Below are 12,893 nucleotides of genomic sequence, written 5' to 3' on the forward strand. Positions count from 1 at the left end.
CTCATATCAAAAAAAAAAAAAAAAAGCAGCTAAAAATTATATCAAAAAATGTAATGTAAAGTTTGTGATTGTATTGTGTGAAATCTGCAGAAAACCATATAGTTCATTTGCAATTGTAAATTGTTAATTTGTAGATTGTAATTGTTTGGATTTCTGAATTGTGCAATCCGCTGCAGATTATATTTACAAACAATTATTAAGCTAAATCAAAAGTGTGAAGAATCAGCTCATCTGATTTCCCCCTCCTTTGAGGTTGTTGCGCACACTGACCAATCAGCTTTTGAACGAATATGTGATGAAAACCCATTAGGTAAGGGCACACTGTTTATAACTCCTTGCTTTCTACTATCAGTTGAAAATTGGATGAATCTCAGTGGCGCAAGATTTGGGAAACAGCAGCACACAGCTGCTTAAAATAGAAATAATTGCTAGGTTGGAATATACACTTTTTAAATACTCGTATACATAGGATATTAGGCATTTATCTTTACTCCTTTTTAATATATGTACTATACTTGTTTTATTTGTTGTTTCATATACTTTCGTCGTGTTTTGAAATGTAATAAAAATATTGAAATATAAAAAAAAAAGTATAAATTAAAACAGGAAAACAATTAAATTGCATGCAAAGACATTATTTTACATTTGTATAAAGCAGGGGTGTCCAACCCGAGGCCCAGGATGGCTGTGAATGAGGACTGGAGCAAATTCCTACGATCGCATTATGCAGAATACACTTCCACAATTTGCGGGAACGACGTCATACGTATGCCCGCTCTCGTGCACGTACGCTTTCAAACATTTATGCTCTTGCTATTTGTGTGCATTTGCGGCTTCATATTCACTTGTGTGCAGCTTACAAGAGCAGAAAGCAGAGCGGAAGGGGTGCCTATCTACTATTAAGGGGTTCCTAATTAGCCAGGTAAGCACTCCTCCATCTCATCACCACCACCATTGAACCAGATAGTTTCTCAACGCAATATCAAAAAATCACACTAGTTTTATGTTTCCCTCTTTTCTTTTACATTTACAATACAAAATATCTAAAACAGTTAATGATGTTTTATTTAATAATAGATATGTACTTCTATATAACTGATGGCATACATGAGACCTGCTCAACGTTTTTCTTTGCTCATCAGCTAGCATTTGTGTTTGTTTAATTTATGTGTGGCCCCCAGATAATTTTTTCTTTCAATGTGGCCCCAGGAATCCAAAAAGTTGGACAGCTCTGCTAAAGAGTTTTCCAGATTAGAATATTCACCCTGTTCAGGTTTCGTAAAATACACAAGGAAAAGTGCTACAATATAAATTAAAAAAAAACCTGCATAAGTCGCAGATAAAAGCTGCAGCTGCCCTAGTCTTGGTCACAGGGAATGGTAGCCATTACCTGAGGCTAATTACATATTTTCTCCTTGACAGGTTACCTTTAATAAATAGAATAATTACAGTATTTATATTACCCCAAAACAAAAAAACATTTTAAATACCTGAGAGCATTATCCTTCTCCTTACATTGCTTCTCCAGCTTTAAAACCTTCTGTTTGAGGTTATTTACTAACTGAAACACAAAAAATAAACTATGAAGATTTTTTACACATACTATGAACATATTACCAGTAGGCTTGCTAGACCGGAGGGCTAGGTTTATTTTCCGTATATGCATCCTCCTTTTGTGTCAATAAAACAGAAGCACCTAATCTCCATTGTGTGCATATAAGCCATGGTATATAGTCAAAATTTACAAAAAGAATAATGGATATTTCAATTCATTAGAAACTGCAAAACATTCATTCTTTTTCAGGCAGACATGCAGTGAAATAAGAGAATCAGCAAGACACAATTATATTGCATCATGGCTATGAAGAAGGCAGAGACTACATATGTAATTTGTAACACATGTGCACCATGTAAACAGATAATGAACTATGCATAGAAACAAAGTTTTAAATATATTCAAAGAGTAATGAGAAGATTATATTAATGTTCTTCTATGTTTGCAGCTCTTGAATGTATTTCTGTATTGATTGCCAAAGCCTTACTCACCAAACTGTTGTCACTTCTTTTATCGACCAAACTTCTTGTAAATTCTGAGCTCTGTAGAAAGAAGAAGCCACAGTTTAGAGTCTTTACCTACGTAAGAGGCTCTGGGTTGGTAAGGGTTGGTACACATGCAGGGGGGATAAGGATATAAATGAGCTGGTCCAGGCTTTGGTGTACTACCAAGCTGGAAAGTCTACTTCAGGTAGCAGTATAGGAGAACCTCAAAATGAACACTGACAGATACTGCAGCCGTTCTGGTACAGTGCAAAGCATAAAGGATATTATATAAAAAGGCCACTGTACATTATACAGGCAACTACGTGAACGTGTTGCATATCCCTACCAAAACTGTGTGCATTTATTTAGCGTTCACACACCCTTTGGGACTACAACAGTCTCCTGGGAAGACTTTCCATAACATTTTGGAGTATGTCTCTGGGAATCTATGCCTGTTAAGCCAGTAGAGAATTTGCAAGTTCAGGTATCCATGTTAGATGAGAAAACTTGGCCCAATCAGATTGGGTCAAAAGTCAAAAATGGTCTTAAATGTCTCTGTAGCATTAAGATTTCTGAAGACATCTCAATAACTTGGAGGTGTGTCCACATATTTTGGCCATGTTACGAAGGTAGGATTGTCAGGTGCCCACAAACCCTAAACTATACATTTTCTTGCTCAGTACCAGAGGTAGGAAACAAGCAATAGAATCTAAGTTGTCCTGACCAGGAGAGACATCACAAGATCAAACTTCAAACCACAATAAAGGGGATACAACACACTATCTATTGTAGAAATGACCATAAAAAACACAGTAAAGCAATAGTGGACTGCAAACTAGAAACTATGTGACATGGAATTAGGGGTAATGTAACATTTAACTCACTCGGGAGGGGTCAAGCAGCTGTTCAATTTGACGATCCTTTCGGTTATTTTCTTCTTCCAGCCTACGGAGTTTTGTTTTCATTATGTCATTCTCAGATTTATTCGCTTGTATGGTCTTAAAATAAAATGAAAATTTTTGCATTAGACAAACACCTAATCAATCCTGATAGCTCTAAAAGTGTAATATATATGAATTACATAAAGGTCACTTAATTAAGTCTGTGTGTTCATTTTAAAACAAATTTTTACATTTAATTAATTAAGCCCTGAACTGAATCAGCTTAGTACTCAGGTCAGCCACTTTGCTCACCTGCAGCACAAATGTAACTTCTAAGTTGCAGAATGTAAGGTAAGGGGCATACCAATACCCTCCCCCTTCCATGAATTTGGTTCTTTAAAAATAAATTGTTACCATGAACAAACATATAGGCATATATAATGCCAAGACATATGCAGATATAGATAAGAAAAACTTGACATTTGCATATCAACTGAGGGTTGTAATTGTTGATGAGTAGAATTCCATAAGGTATTATCCAAAAACAAAAAGGTAATGGGTCTTGTTGTCTTAATAACTTGAACTACAACTATAAACATAAGAAAATGAATGAAGGTTCAAATCTTTCTTTTTTTTAAACTACTTCAGATAGGACAGACATGGCAGATTAATCAGCTTCAGTGAGATAAGCATGGGGTAGATTTGACATATATCAGTACATTCATACCTTCTTCAGATCTAAAATCTCATCATACATGTCCTCTTTCTCTTTAAAGTCTGGGGTTCCTGGAATGTAACCTGTTAGTAGTTAAAAAAATCGAATTAGTAATTTAGGAAGTCACAAAGGTACTGAAGGTGCAAGTCTATTAGTTTTGGATAAAGAACAGATTACATTGTCTAGGATGATTGAACTATGTGCAGGAGTTCATTAATTCCAGCATGGGCAATCAAATCATAGTTACATAGTAGTAACTAGTAACATAGTTCAATCATTAGATCAGGGAGGGATACAAGATACCTGCACTTAGTTTATGTCAGGCACAGTCATTGCCACAGTAGCCAACCCAAATCTAATTTTTTTGTTTCTTTTCCAGGCAGTGTGGGAGTAAAAGAAGGAATATGAATGACCACTATTGAGAACACTAACAATCCAATCCAATCCAATTCCTCTTCTAAAAAAAAAGTCCACTGTATGAGTTTGAACCTTGGTGCTGTGGTTTAAATTTTATAATCACCGTTACTAGAAGAGCGGGAGTATTTTGGCTTCTTCATCCCGAGAGCTTCCTTAAGATACTCTGGTGTACTGGCGCCAGGGTTCACCCAAGCCTGCCCAATGTCAGTATCTGATTTCAGGGGCTGTGTCAGGCCTGTGTGGAGGAAGCACAAAAAATGTCTCTCACCTGTTAAGGCTTTCCATGTGAGTGTTTTGGTTGGAGGTTTTTAACCAACATACATTTTTAAATGCAGTTGAAAATAGGATTGGATACTTACTGTTTCCTTGTTTAAGGGATGCTAACCACAGCTGTCTTGGCACCTTGGCCATTGGGTTCTCGGTGTGCATGTGACCTGTTCCTTTCAAGGACCTCCATACTTGTGCCTTTTTTGGGTGCAGCTTGGCACTGGAGAGATAGGGGGAGTCTAAAAGTTGAACAAAAATCACTAGGGGTCACAATCTGCAACATCTATCACCAAACACCAATTCCAAATTATGATCTTTTTATACGTTATTAATCTTGACCTGCTTCTTCTATACCACCTACACCTGTGGGGGTTTGATATAAAATGCATGGAAAAAAATGAATGTTACAAGGGCAGTAACAGAATATCTCCCTTTTAGAGACAGAGATGCTAACAAAAGCACATTTGTTTAGTAGAAGGGAGTTAGGTTTTATTTTTCTGTGTGCCCACCTTTGAACTTATTTTAATGGAGAGCGCATACAGTTACTTGTACTGAAGGGGAAAAAATCTTTAAATAGAATGCCTAGTTGTGGTGAACATTAGCTGGGCAACTAAGACCTGTCAGTGAAGAATTTCAAGAGGCTGTGCAGTACTAAGCAGGCAACTGCAGAAAAAAACTGTTGTCTTGTCAGGGGACTATGGGAGGACATCCGAGGCCAAGTATCTGTGTTGGCCTTGCTAAACTATGATGTGTCTGCAAGTATCTACAGCTCTTAACAAATCCCCTTTTCTGCCCCTGGGGACTGCTGGGCATAGGACCCCCATATAGCAGATTTGGAGGTCTAGCATGTACAGAAACAACAATAAAACACCCACATATATACACACACACACACACACACACACACACAACACTAATTCTAGTTGCTGTTTGTTGTACTCTCCCAGGAAAGTGTTAGACATGACAGATTTCCAAAGGCCAAAATTAAAAAATGATATCTGACACCATAATAAATACCATTTCCTTTCTTTTGCAGAGATTTTCAATATGGAAAACTCATTGGTTGAGACACTCACTTTGTGACCTGGGGGGTTTGCTGGCTTTTTTCTTCTTTACTTTCTGCACAGTAAAAAAAATTTAAGATTGATAGAAAATATTACATGAAATTTCATTTGTTAGTTTAAGCATTCTTGTATATTACCACAGCTTTTTCTGTAAAGCCCAGCTCTGGGCAACTTAATTAAGAAGTCTCTCCTAAAGCCTTTCCATGAGCTTTCAGTGACAAACAGCTTAGTGCTCTAGAAATCCTTTGTTGTGTAATAAAACTGACCCACGCTATTACAGCTTCTCTTCAATTCATACCTTTTCAGTGTCTGACTCATAGGTGATAGCAGAAAGTCCATCGTCGTGAAACTACAAAATAAAATTAAAAAAAAATAAGGTGAGAGCTTTTCTTGTGCCGTGCCATCAACTTCTATTTAAAGTAGACTTAAAATTTAAAAAAAAAGGAGGTAGTATTGTTTGACAAAATAGATATTCAATGTCTCCTTTGTCAAATAACTAACTCTCTGGCTCCTGGTGTAGTTTAAAGCTCCTTAAGCTTTAAACTACACGGCGCATGTTGCTGCACACAAAGCCAGAAGCCGAGGAAATGTAACTCCAAACGCGCAGGAGTAACATTTTCTAATCAGTGAGGGGCAATCCTGGAAAATGATGCTATTTATACGTGCAGTGATGACTGTTCTGTCAGGGTATATAATTGGAATAGGACCATCTGTGTCATGTGATTGGCCTGAAGAGTTTGGAAAAGGGTCATTTTTAAAACAAATAAACCACACCATGTAGAAGTAGTAGGATAATTTATGTATCCAACTTTTAGTTTCTAGGTCTGAAATCAAAAATATATTTGGCATATATTTTATAAATAGAATAAATGTGCTCATATATCCCCATTTAGAGATATTGTTAATATTTTACAACAAAAAAAGAAAAAAAAACTATAGCCTTGTAGATGAGCACTGGCACAGACTCCACAAGTTGTGTGCCTACAAGATTCATGGTGTTATTTTACAGTATGTCTTTCTACAAACAATATCTGGGGCATGTTAACCTTTAAGGAGGTTCCATACAGCTTACCGTATCCTCCAGGTTTTCAACTTCTGTTCCATTTTCACTGGATAGCCAAGACATTTCTTCATAGACTGTACCTGCTACTAGAAGTACAATCCCAACACCTCATCCAATCGCTGGAAGCCTACATTACAAGAAACTATATTATTAAAGTGTTATTGTGTTTTTAATTGTAAAATTACACAAATCAACTTCTTTAAATGTAAAAAGATTTCATTATTAATTATTGTCTTTTTATTGGAATAGTATGCAGATCTGAAAAAAATCAGATACTTGTTCTTGGTTGTTACATTACAATGTGCTGTAAATTGTAAATTGTTTAGAGCCCTAAATGTATTTCTTTGTTAGACCTATAAGAACATATCTAATTTCTAGAGAACACATAAATGTATGGCATGATTTCATCGGGATTATACTCTACAAGTTACACACCAAGGGGGAGCTATGGAAAAAAACAGAGTACAATCCTTTAGGATCTTTAAAAAAAAAAACCTCTATGGACATAAAAGTACATCCATAAGCACTGCCTGACATCTGTAGCTGAGGGGACTATAAAGCAACCCCAGCCATTTAGCTGGGCGCACCACCTGACATTTTCTAGTGACCACCCGGTGCTTTTGGGTGGCTAATAAAGAGTTGGGTCATAATAAAGGAGCTCGCACCCACCTAGAATTTCTTACCAACTGTCTTTTTTCTGGGTTGAACACTGAATTCCAAGCAGAAGCTCTAAAGTCATTACTTTCTGTCCTGAGTAGTAACATAGGAGATTAGAAGGCTGAAAGGTCGATGTGTCTCTGCTGTGAGATGAAGGGAAGGCTAATGAGAGAATGACTAAGGACTCATTCCCAATACCTGAGGTTCAGTGCTGTTCACTGTACTTTACATGAAGGACATGAGATATTGCACAAGCAGCATTGTCCTCTGGAGTGCGTTTTGTCAACATACTGCTGCAAACATTTCTATGAATGGGGTCAGCATTGCAATGGATAGTCAGACAGGTGGCTGTGTGTTGCAGTATATTGCACAAAAATACACATCCAATACTTAAAGCATTTTATCATGCTTTTCTGTGAACGTGAGGATTATTTGATTCATAGGGTCTGTAGCTATAGATGCTTGTGGTGAGGGTTTGTTTTAAATCCAATGTATTGATTATGAAGCTCCTTTAAATGCTTAAATGTTCATAATCCAGCTACAATTACACTTTATTTTTATTTTATTTTTATTTTTTTATTTACAGATGGCATAGGAATTGGATTACATTGGCTTTTATTACAACTTTGGGACACCAGTTAAAAAATCTCCAAAGGATCCCGCATAGGTGCTGGCCCTGTTCTCTCCAACTTGGGAGCCTCACCAATTCTTCCAAGCAAACGTGTTTCTAGGGGGTCTCACTAATCCTACTAAAGAAAAATAACAATGTCAAATTAACTTGTCCTGTTACAGTCTCCACAACATGCCAATTACACATCCAAAAGGTTGAATGGTATCCCTCACCAAGTGCTATGATCGAAGTAGATATCAGCTAACCAAACAGCAGAGACAGCACCACTGAAATCTCCACAAATGTTCCACTTTTTAAAATTCACGATCAGGCAGGTCATTATTGAAGAAAGGGACAGCTGGTATCTCTTCTGCAATAAACCCTCCTACCTGCCTGATCACACTGGGTATCTGTCAAACGGCTGCTTGCGCTTCGAGCTTTGGTTGCCAGAATACCCGGCAATCCCTGCTTCCCCTGCTGGGAATGTAAGTCGACACATCCAGGCCCAAGCAAGATGGCTATTATTATTATTATTATTATTATTAAACAGGATTTATATAGCGCCAACATATTACGCAGCGCTGTACATTAAATAGGGATTGCAAATGACAGACTAATACAGACAGTGATACAGGAGGAGAGGACCCTGACCCGAAGAGCTTACAATCTAGTAGGTGGGGGAATTTCACACACAAAGGATGGGAGATATGTGTGGTGGGAAGTAGTGGTGGTTTCAATTGACGGAAGAAGACGGGTAGGCAAGTTTGAAAAAGTGGGTTTTGAGCGCTCTTTTAAATGAGCAGAAAGTAGGAGCAAGGCTAAAGATCATCTCTAGGAAGAGGAGAAAGAAGAAAGTGGCGACAGAACCGGGGAAGGTGAGTATGGAGGATTGAGTTCTGCTTTAACATCCCAGAATACGAACAAAAATAATAGCTGTGAGTTGGAAAACATTTTATAGTGTAAAGAGAGAAATATAGAAGCTGCCTGTGTGTTTTTAAGGTGCAGCCTCCAGCGTTGTCATCATTCTCTTGTTTGCACTATGTGACTGACAAGTAGCAAGCATACAGCCTATTAAATCTAAAATGATTCAACTCCAATCCTGCACCCTTGTTCCAGGCTGTTGACTCTGTAAGAGATGAATTCCTTGTAGTCCAGCAACTTGCACTTTTGACAATCCCTAATGACAGCTCTTTTAGTTATTTGGCTCAGCTATAGCAGAATCTTTACAGCAAGAGGTCATTTCAATACCTCTGCAAGGTGAATATTCACACAGCATCGAATATCTAGAAATATCAAATAAAAAGATTATTTATACCCTATGCTGCATGAATTCCCTATGGGATAAGGTTTCTCTGACAGCCTTGCCATCTGTATATTCAGGAGTGGCCATCTCTGTCATCACAACTAAGTCTTTGCTTTCTGTTCAAATAATTTCATTGGATTTTAAGAAAAAAATAATAAAGTAAAACACAATCAAGAAGAAGTAAATATTGTAAAGACTGTTATCACAGATGTATTATGTTATTTATTAATAAGTGATGCACCTATAGGGGGATCTCAGAGGAGGAACCCTAGAAAATGTTCTTAGTGCTATGAAAAATAAAAATGTAATTACATTGACCTGGTGCCCTCCCTGACCAGGTGACAGTGGGGCAAACTCATCACCTATGTGGGAAGGAGTGATTGGATCTACATTTTAATTTGATTCCCTCTTTTGCTTTTTTTTTTTAAATATATACGTAAAGATTGAAATTCCAATTCTGGTTCTAGACCCCCTCCCCTGGATGGTCCTGATGCAGTATTTTGGATGACAACTCCCATATTTTAAAAAGAATTAAACAAAGGTAAAAATCATTTAGGAAGCTGTCAATACGGAGTTAATTTATTCAGGCTATTGAAAGGTCCTAAATCTTGGGTAGCTCAGCTCTAAATGATAGAAGTGGGGTCATGTAAAGGATTCTAGGTGTGCTGCACCCCCTGTACAACCAATCCCAACCCCACTAAAGGGTAATAAGAGATGTGTCACCACCCCTGCACCTTTCAATGTGTACATACCCCTGGGAGGAGACCCCATTCCCTGCGCCCCATATTTGTACATACCCCTTGTACCATTACTTTCCACCCCGACCATTCCAAGAGGGTGATATGATATCTGCCCCCTTCCCTGTACCCCAATTGTACGTACCCCCTATACCATTACTCCCCTAGAGGGGGGGGGGGTGATAAGAGATGAGCACCTTTCTCTGTACCATTCAGCACATATATACAAACCCCCTGTATGTACCAACAATAACCCCATAATATATATTTCCCCTCTTCTGAACCCCACATGTGCACACATCTCATATTATTATTCACTCATTTCCTTTTTACCCATGCGTACGTACAATCACTTACCTTCCCCTCACAAAGCTATTAAGTAATGTCCCTTCTCCCCTGCACCCCACCATCCAGAAGCACAGAGGCCTTACGGTCACCTAAAGATCTGGGCTTGTCAGCGAGTCCCTAGCAACAGAAACCAAGGAAAGGAGAATCACATCCTCTCGGACCCGAACAAAATAAGGTGAGGCGCTCTCCGCCATATTTGATTTGGACACAAAGGGCAAACTGTAACATTGTTTTAGACGGCTTGTAAAACAATTAATTGTCGGCGCGCATACATTTACACTTCTATACCTTCTCTTTTATATTTAGTAATTTAGGTCTAAATAAAATAATTGTGCAAAAGAAACAGTAGTAATCTGGGTTCCAGGACTAAAGATGGAAGCCAGCAGCAGCGGCGCTTTTGGATGACATCACAAGCCAGCGTTCTTTAGCGCCTTGGGAAGTTTGGATTGAGGTGTGGTATCTCTGCTTATACACACGAATGGTGGGGGATAGGATGAAGGACAGCACACTGAAACACTACATGATAAGGGTGACAAGCAAGGAGACAATAACTTCAGGGGACTCTAAGTAGTCAAGGTTTAGATTAACATTATAGAGACTAAAATATTGATACAAGTTTATATGGGAGGAACCATAGAAATGCAGACAGTCAGCAAGGCAGCAAAGGACCAGTAATTCTATTAATATAATGTTTATTTCCTGTTGTCCCCCTGTGGCTGTTTTTCCCCCATAATTCTGATTTGACATTTATCCAGTTCATTAATGTGCAGCCAATCCTAGCTATGTCTGGCTTCATGTACAACCAGGGCTAAGTAGTCACCCCCCAAATAAATGAGAATTACCACTCTTATTGATTCCAGGCCAAACCCCAAGGTTAGCTAGGGCTTAAGAGTGTCCACAGCCAAGGCTTGCATACCTTCAGTGTGTGTAGAAGCATTCTATGCCCTGTTCTGCACCATATCTCTGTAATATGTTGGTCGTTCTGGTAGAGGCAGAGCTTTGCTTCCATATGACAGATCCTGCAGTAGTGACATCTACAAATCTCTTAAAAGGAGCAATGACAGGCAGAAGTGCCTTAGATCTCACACTAGTGATATATAGCTATTAGGTAATATGACTAGGCACACATACAGCGCACCGTATAGCCATGAATTGCCAAGAAAATGTATTTTTTTATATTTATTGAAAGGGAGATATAGACTAGGCAATGTTCTGACAAGAAACGAAAAAGCCATTACAAGACATTTTATCATAGCTAACATCAACTATAAAGTAAACCCCCCTCCAGTTCTTGTAGTTTGCAACCGCTCATCACCCCTGCCAATAACCCCCAACGTGATCACAGCATTTCATTCATGCCCACCACTTCTTCCAACCAACAGTGCTTTCTACTCACCTGGTCTATAGGTCGCATAGCCTCATCCAATCTACCTCCGTTCCTAGTTACAGTCCTTCTGTCCAGACCAGCTTTTGGTGCCTTATCCTTACTCTTCAGTCTAAACATAACCCTCCCTGTCTAGAAAACTACATCAAGCTGGGAAGGTTTTAAACTTTCCTTCCTGTGCCATGTTGCCCTTGTAGCTGCAGCCCTGCCCATTTGTTGCACACATAGACTGAAAACGAAGGAGAATATCCAGACAAAAAATGAACCTGGAAGAAGTTTTAACACGCTATGTAAACTTAATAAAATTGGGGCTAGGCTACCTAAAGTGTTTTATTCTGTCTTCAGAATTTACTTTCAATCTATATTAGAATTTTTAAGTATTTATATACAACAAGGAACAAAACAAACAAAGAAAAAACAAACATGATAAAAACAAGTACATCCAGCTTCATTAGTATAGATGTACATCAAAAACATAGAGTCTTTCTACTTTTATTATTTCTATCTGTTGACCCCTCTCTCTTATAATTACCACTGAATCCTTGTACATTTCTTTCAATGTGGCCTTTTTACATATACTATACATTTTTGAACTCCATATTTCACATACCTAAGAAAAAAGGGAAAGGTGAAAAGGAAAAAAAGGGGGGGGGTGTGTGGGAAGGGAATTGCCACTCTACATCCCAAACCTATTCAGCAATGCACATAATATATTTTATTAACGTACATTATCTCATAAGTTCTTGAAATTGAGACGGTTGTTTCAATATTATCCAAGAGGTCCAGATGTAATGTGGGGTTTGGGCACTCCACTGCATGAGTATATTTAACCACAACCAAAGTGGACACTTTACAATATAAAATGTTAAAGTGAAAATAAACAATTCTATATTTTCTTAAAATAATTATTTGCTTACAGGACTTGTCATGGATGCAGAGTGTTCCCAGCTCCTCCCTCTTGTCTGTGGAGTATTGGTTGACAGCAGACAGCTTGTGAAAGATGATTCTATTTATGAGAAACTGCTAGATTGGTTCAAGACATTGCTAAATGCTGGTACGTACCATCAAATTTTTTAATGATTACATATGTATTTGTGATTCCTGGGTTTAAAAATTAAAATATGGAAAGCTATGGGTTTACTTACAATATATACTCAATTATGAACTGATCAGAATATAAACCAAGGTAGTTACATTTATCTGGAAAAAAAACAAGAAAATTCTATTGACTCGTGTATAAACCTAGGGTGCAACATTCAGACCTCACTGTTCACATTTAAACAGTAATCAATAAAAGCAGTAAAATGAATAAATACATCCATTGTGTGTTATTTTTGAAAGCTTTTTTTCAGAAGGGTAAAAGGTAAATCATGGAATCAGCCTGTATATCTTTTTACAAGTTAAAGT

The 12,893-nt window shown here is 37.8% G+C and overlaps 2 protein-coding genes across 3 annotated transcripts in view; one reads left to right on the plus strand and one right to left on the minus strand.

Annotated features, from left to right (window-relative positions):
• The window catches only part of IQCE (IQ motif containing E), a 34,821-nt gene extending 24,536 nt beyond the window's left edge, over window positions 1-10,285 (minus strand). The window contains exons 1-10 of one of the 2 annotated variants that reach the window (XM_072417788.1): window positions 10,192-10,285; window positions 6,457-6,574; window positions 5,683-5,733; window positions 5,397-5,439; window positions 4,413-4,559; window positions 4,157-4,288; window positions 3,649-3,719; window positions 2,925-3,038; window positions 2,047-2,097; window positions 1,491-1,561 (exon numbers count right to left, since the gene is read on the minus strand). In XM_072417788.1, the coding sequence (XP_072273889.1) occupies window positions 1,491-1,561; window positions 2,047-2,097; window positions 2,925-3,038; window positions 3,649-3,719; window positions 4,157-4,288; window positions 4,413-4,559; window positions 5,397-5,439; window positions 5,683-5,733; window positions 6,457-6,510 (734 nt within the window). In that variant the 5' untranslated portion in view covers window positions 6,511-6,574; window positions 10,192-10,285. Of the gene's footprint in view, window positions 1-1,490; window positions 1,562-2,046; window positions 2,098-2,924; window positions 3,039-3,648; window positions 3,720-4,156; window positions 4,289-4,412; window positions 4,560-5,396; window positions 5,440-5,682; window positions 5,734-6,456; window positions 6,575-10,111 lie in introns of both variants that reach the window. The other variant, XM_072417787.1, reaches the window with a different exon arrangement.
• Window positions 10,286-10,528: 243 nt separating this feature from the next.
• Window positions 10,529-12,893, plus strand: part of BRAT1 (BRCA1 associated ATM activator 1) — a 15,139-nt gene continuing 12,774 nt past the window's right edge. The window contains exons 1-2 of the mRNA XM_072417789.1: window positions 10,529-10,553; window positions 12,406-12,540. Coding sequence (XP_072273890.1) covers window positions 12,414-12,540 — 127 coding nt within the window. The 5' untranslated portion in view covers window positions 10,529-10,553; window positions 12,406-12,413. The remainder of the gene's footprint in view (window positions 10,554-12,405; window positions 12,541-12,893) is intronic.

This window comes from Pyxicephalus adspersus, chromosome 7 (genome assembly GCF_032062135.1).
Source record: "Pyxicephalus adspersus chromosome 7, UCB_Pads_2.0, whole genome shotgun sequence".
Lineage (NCBI taxonomy): Eukaryota > Metazoa > Chordata > Amphibia > Anura > Pyxicephalidae > Pyxicephalus > Pyxicephalus adspersus.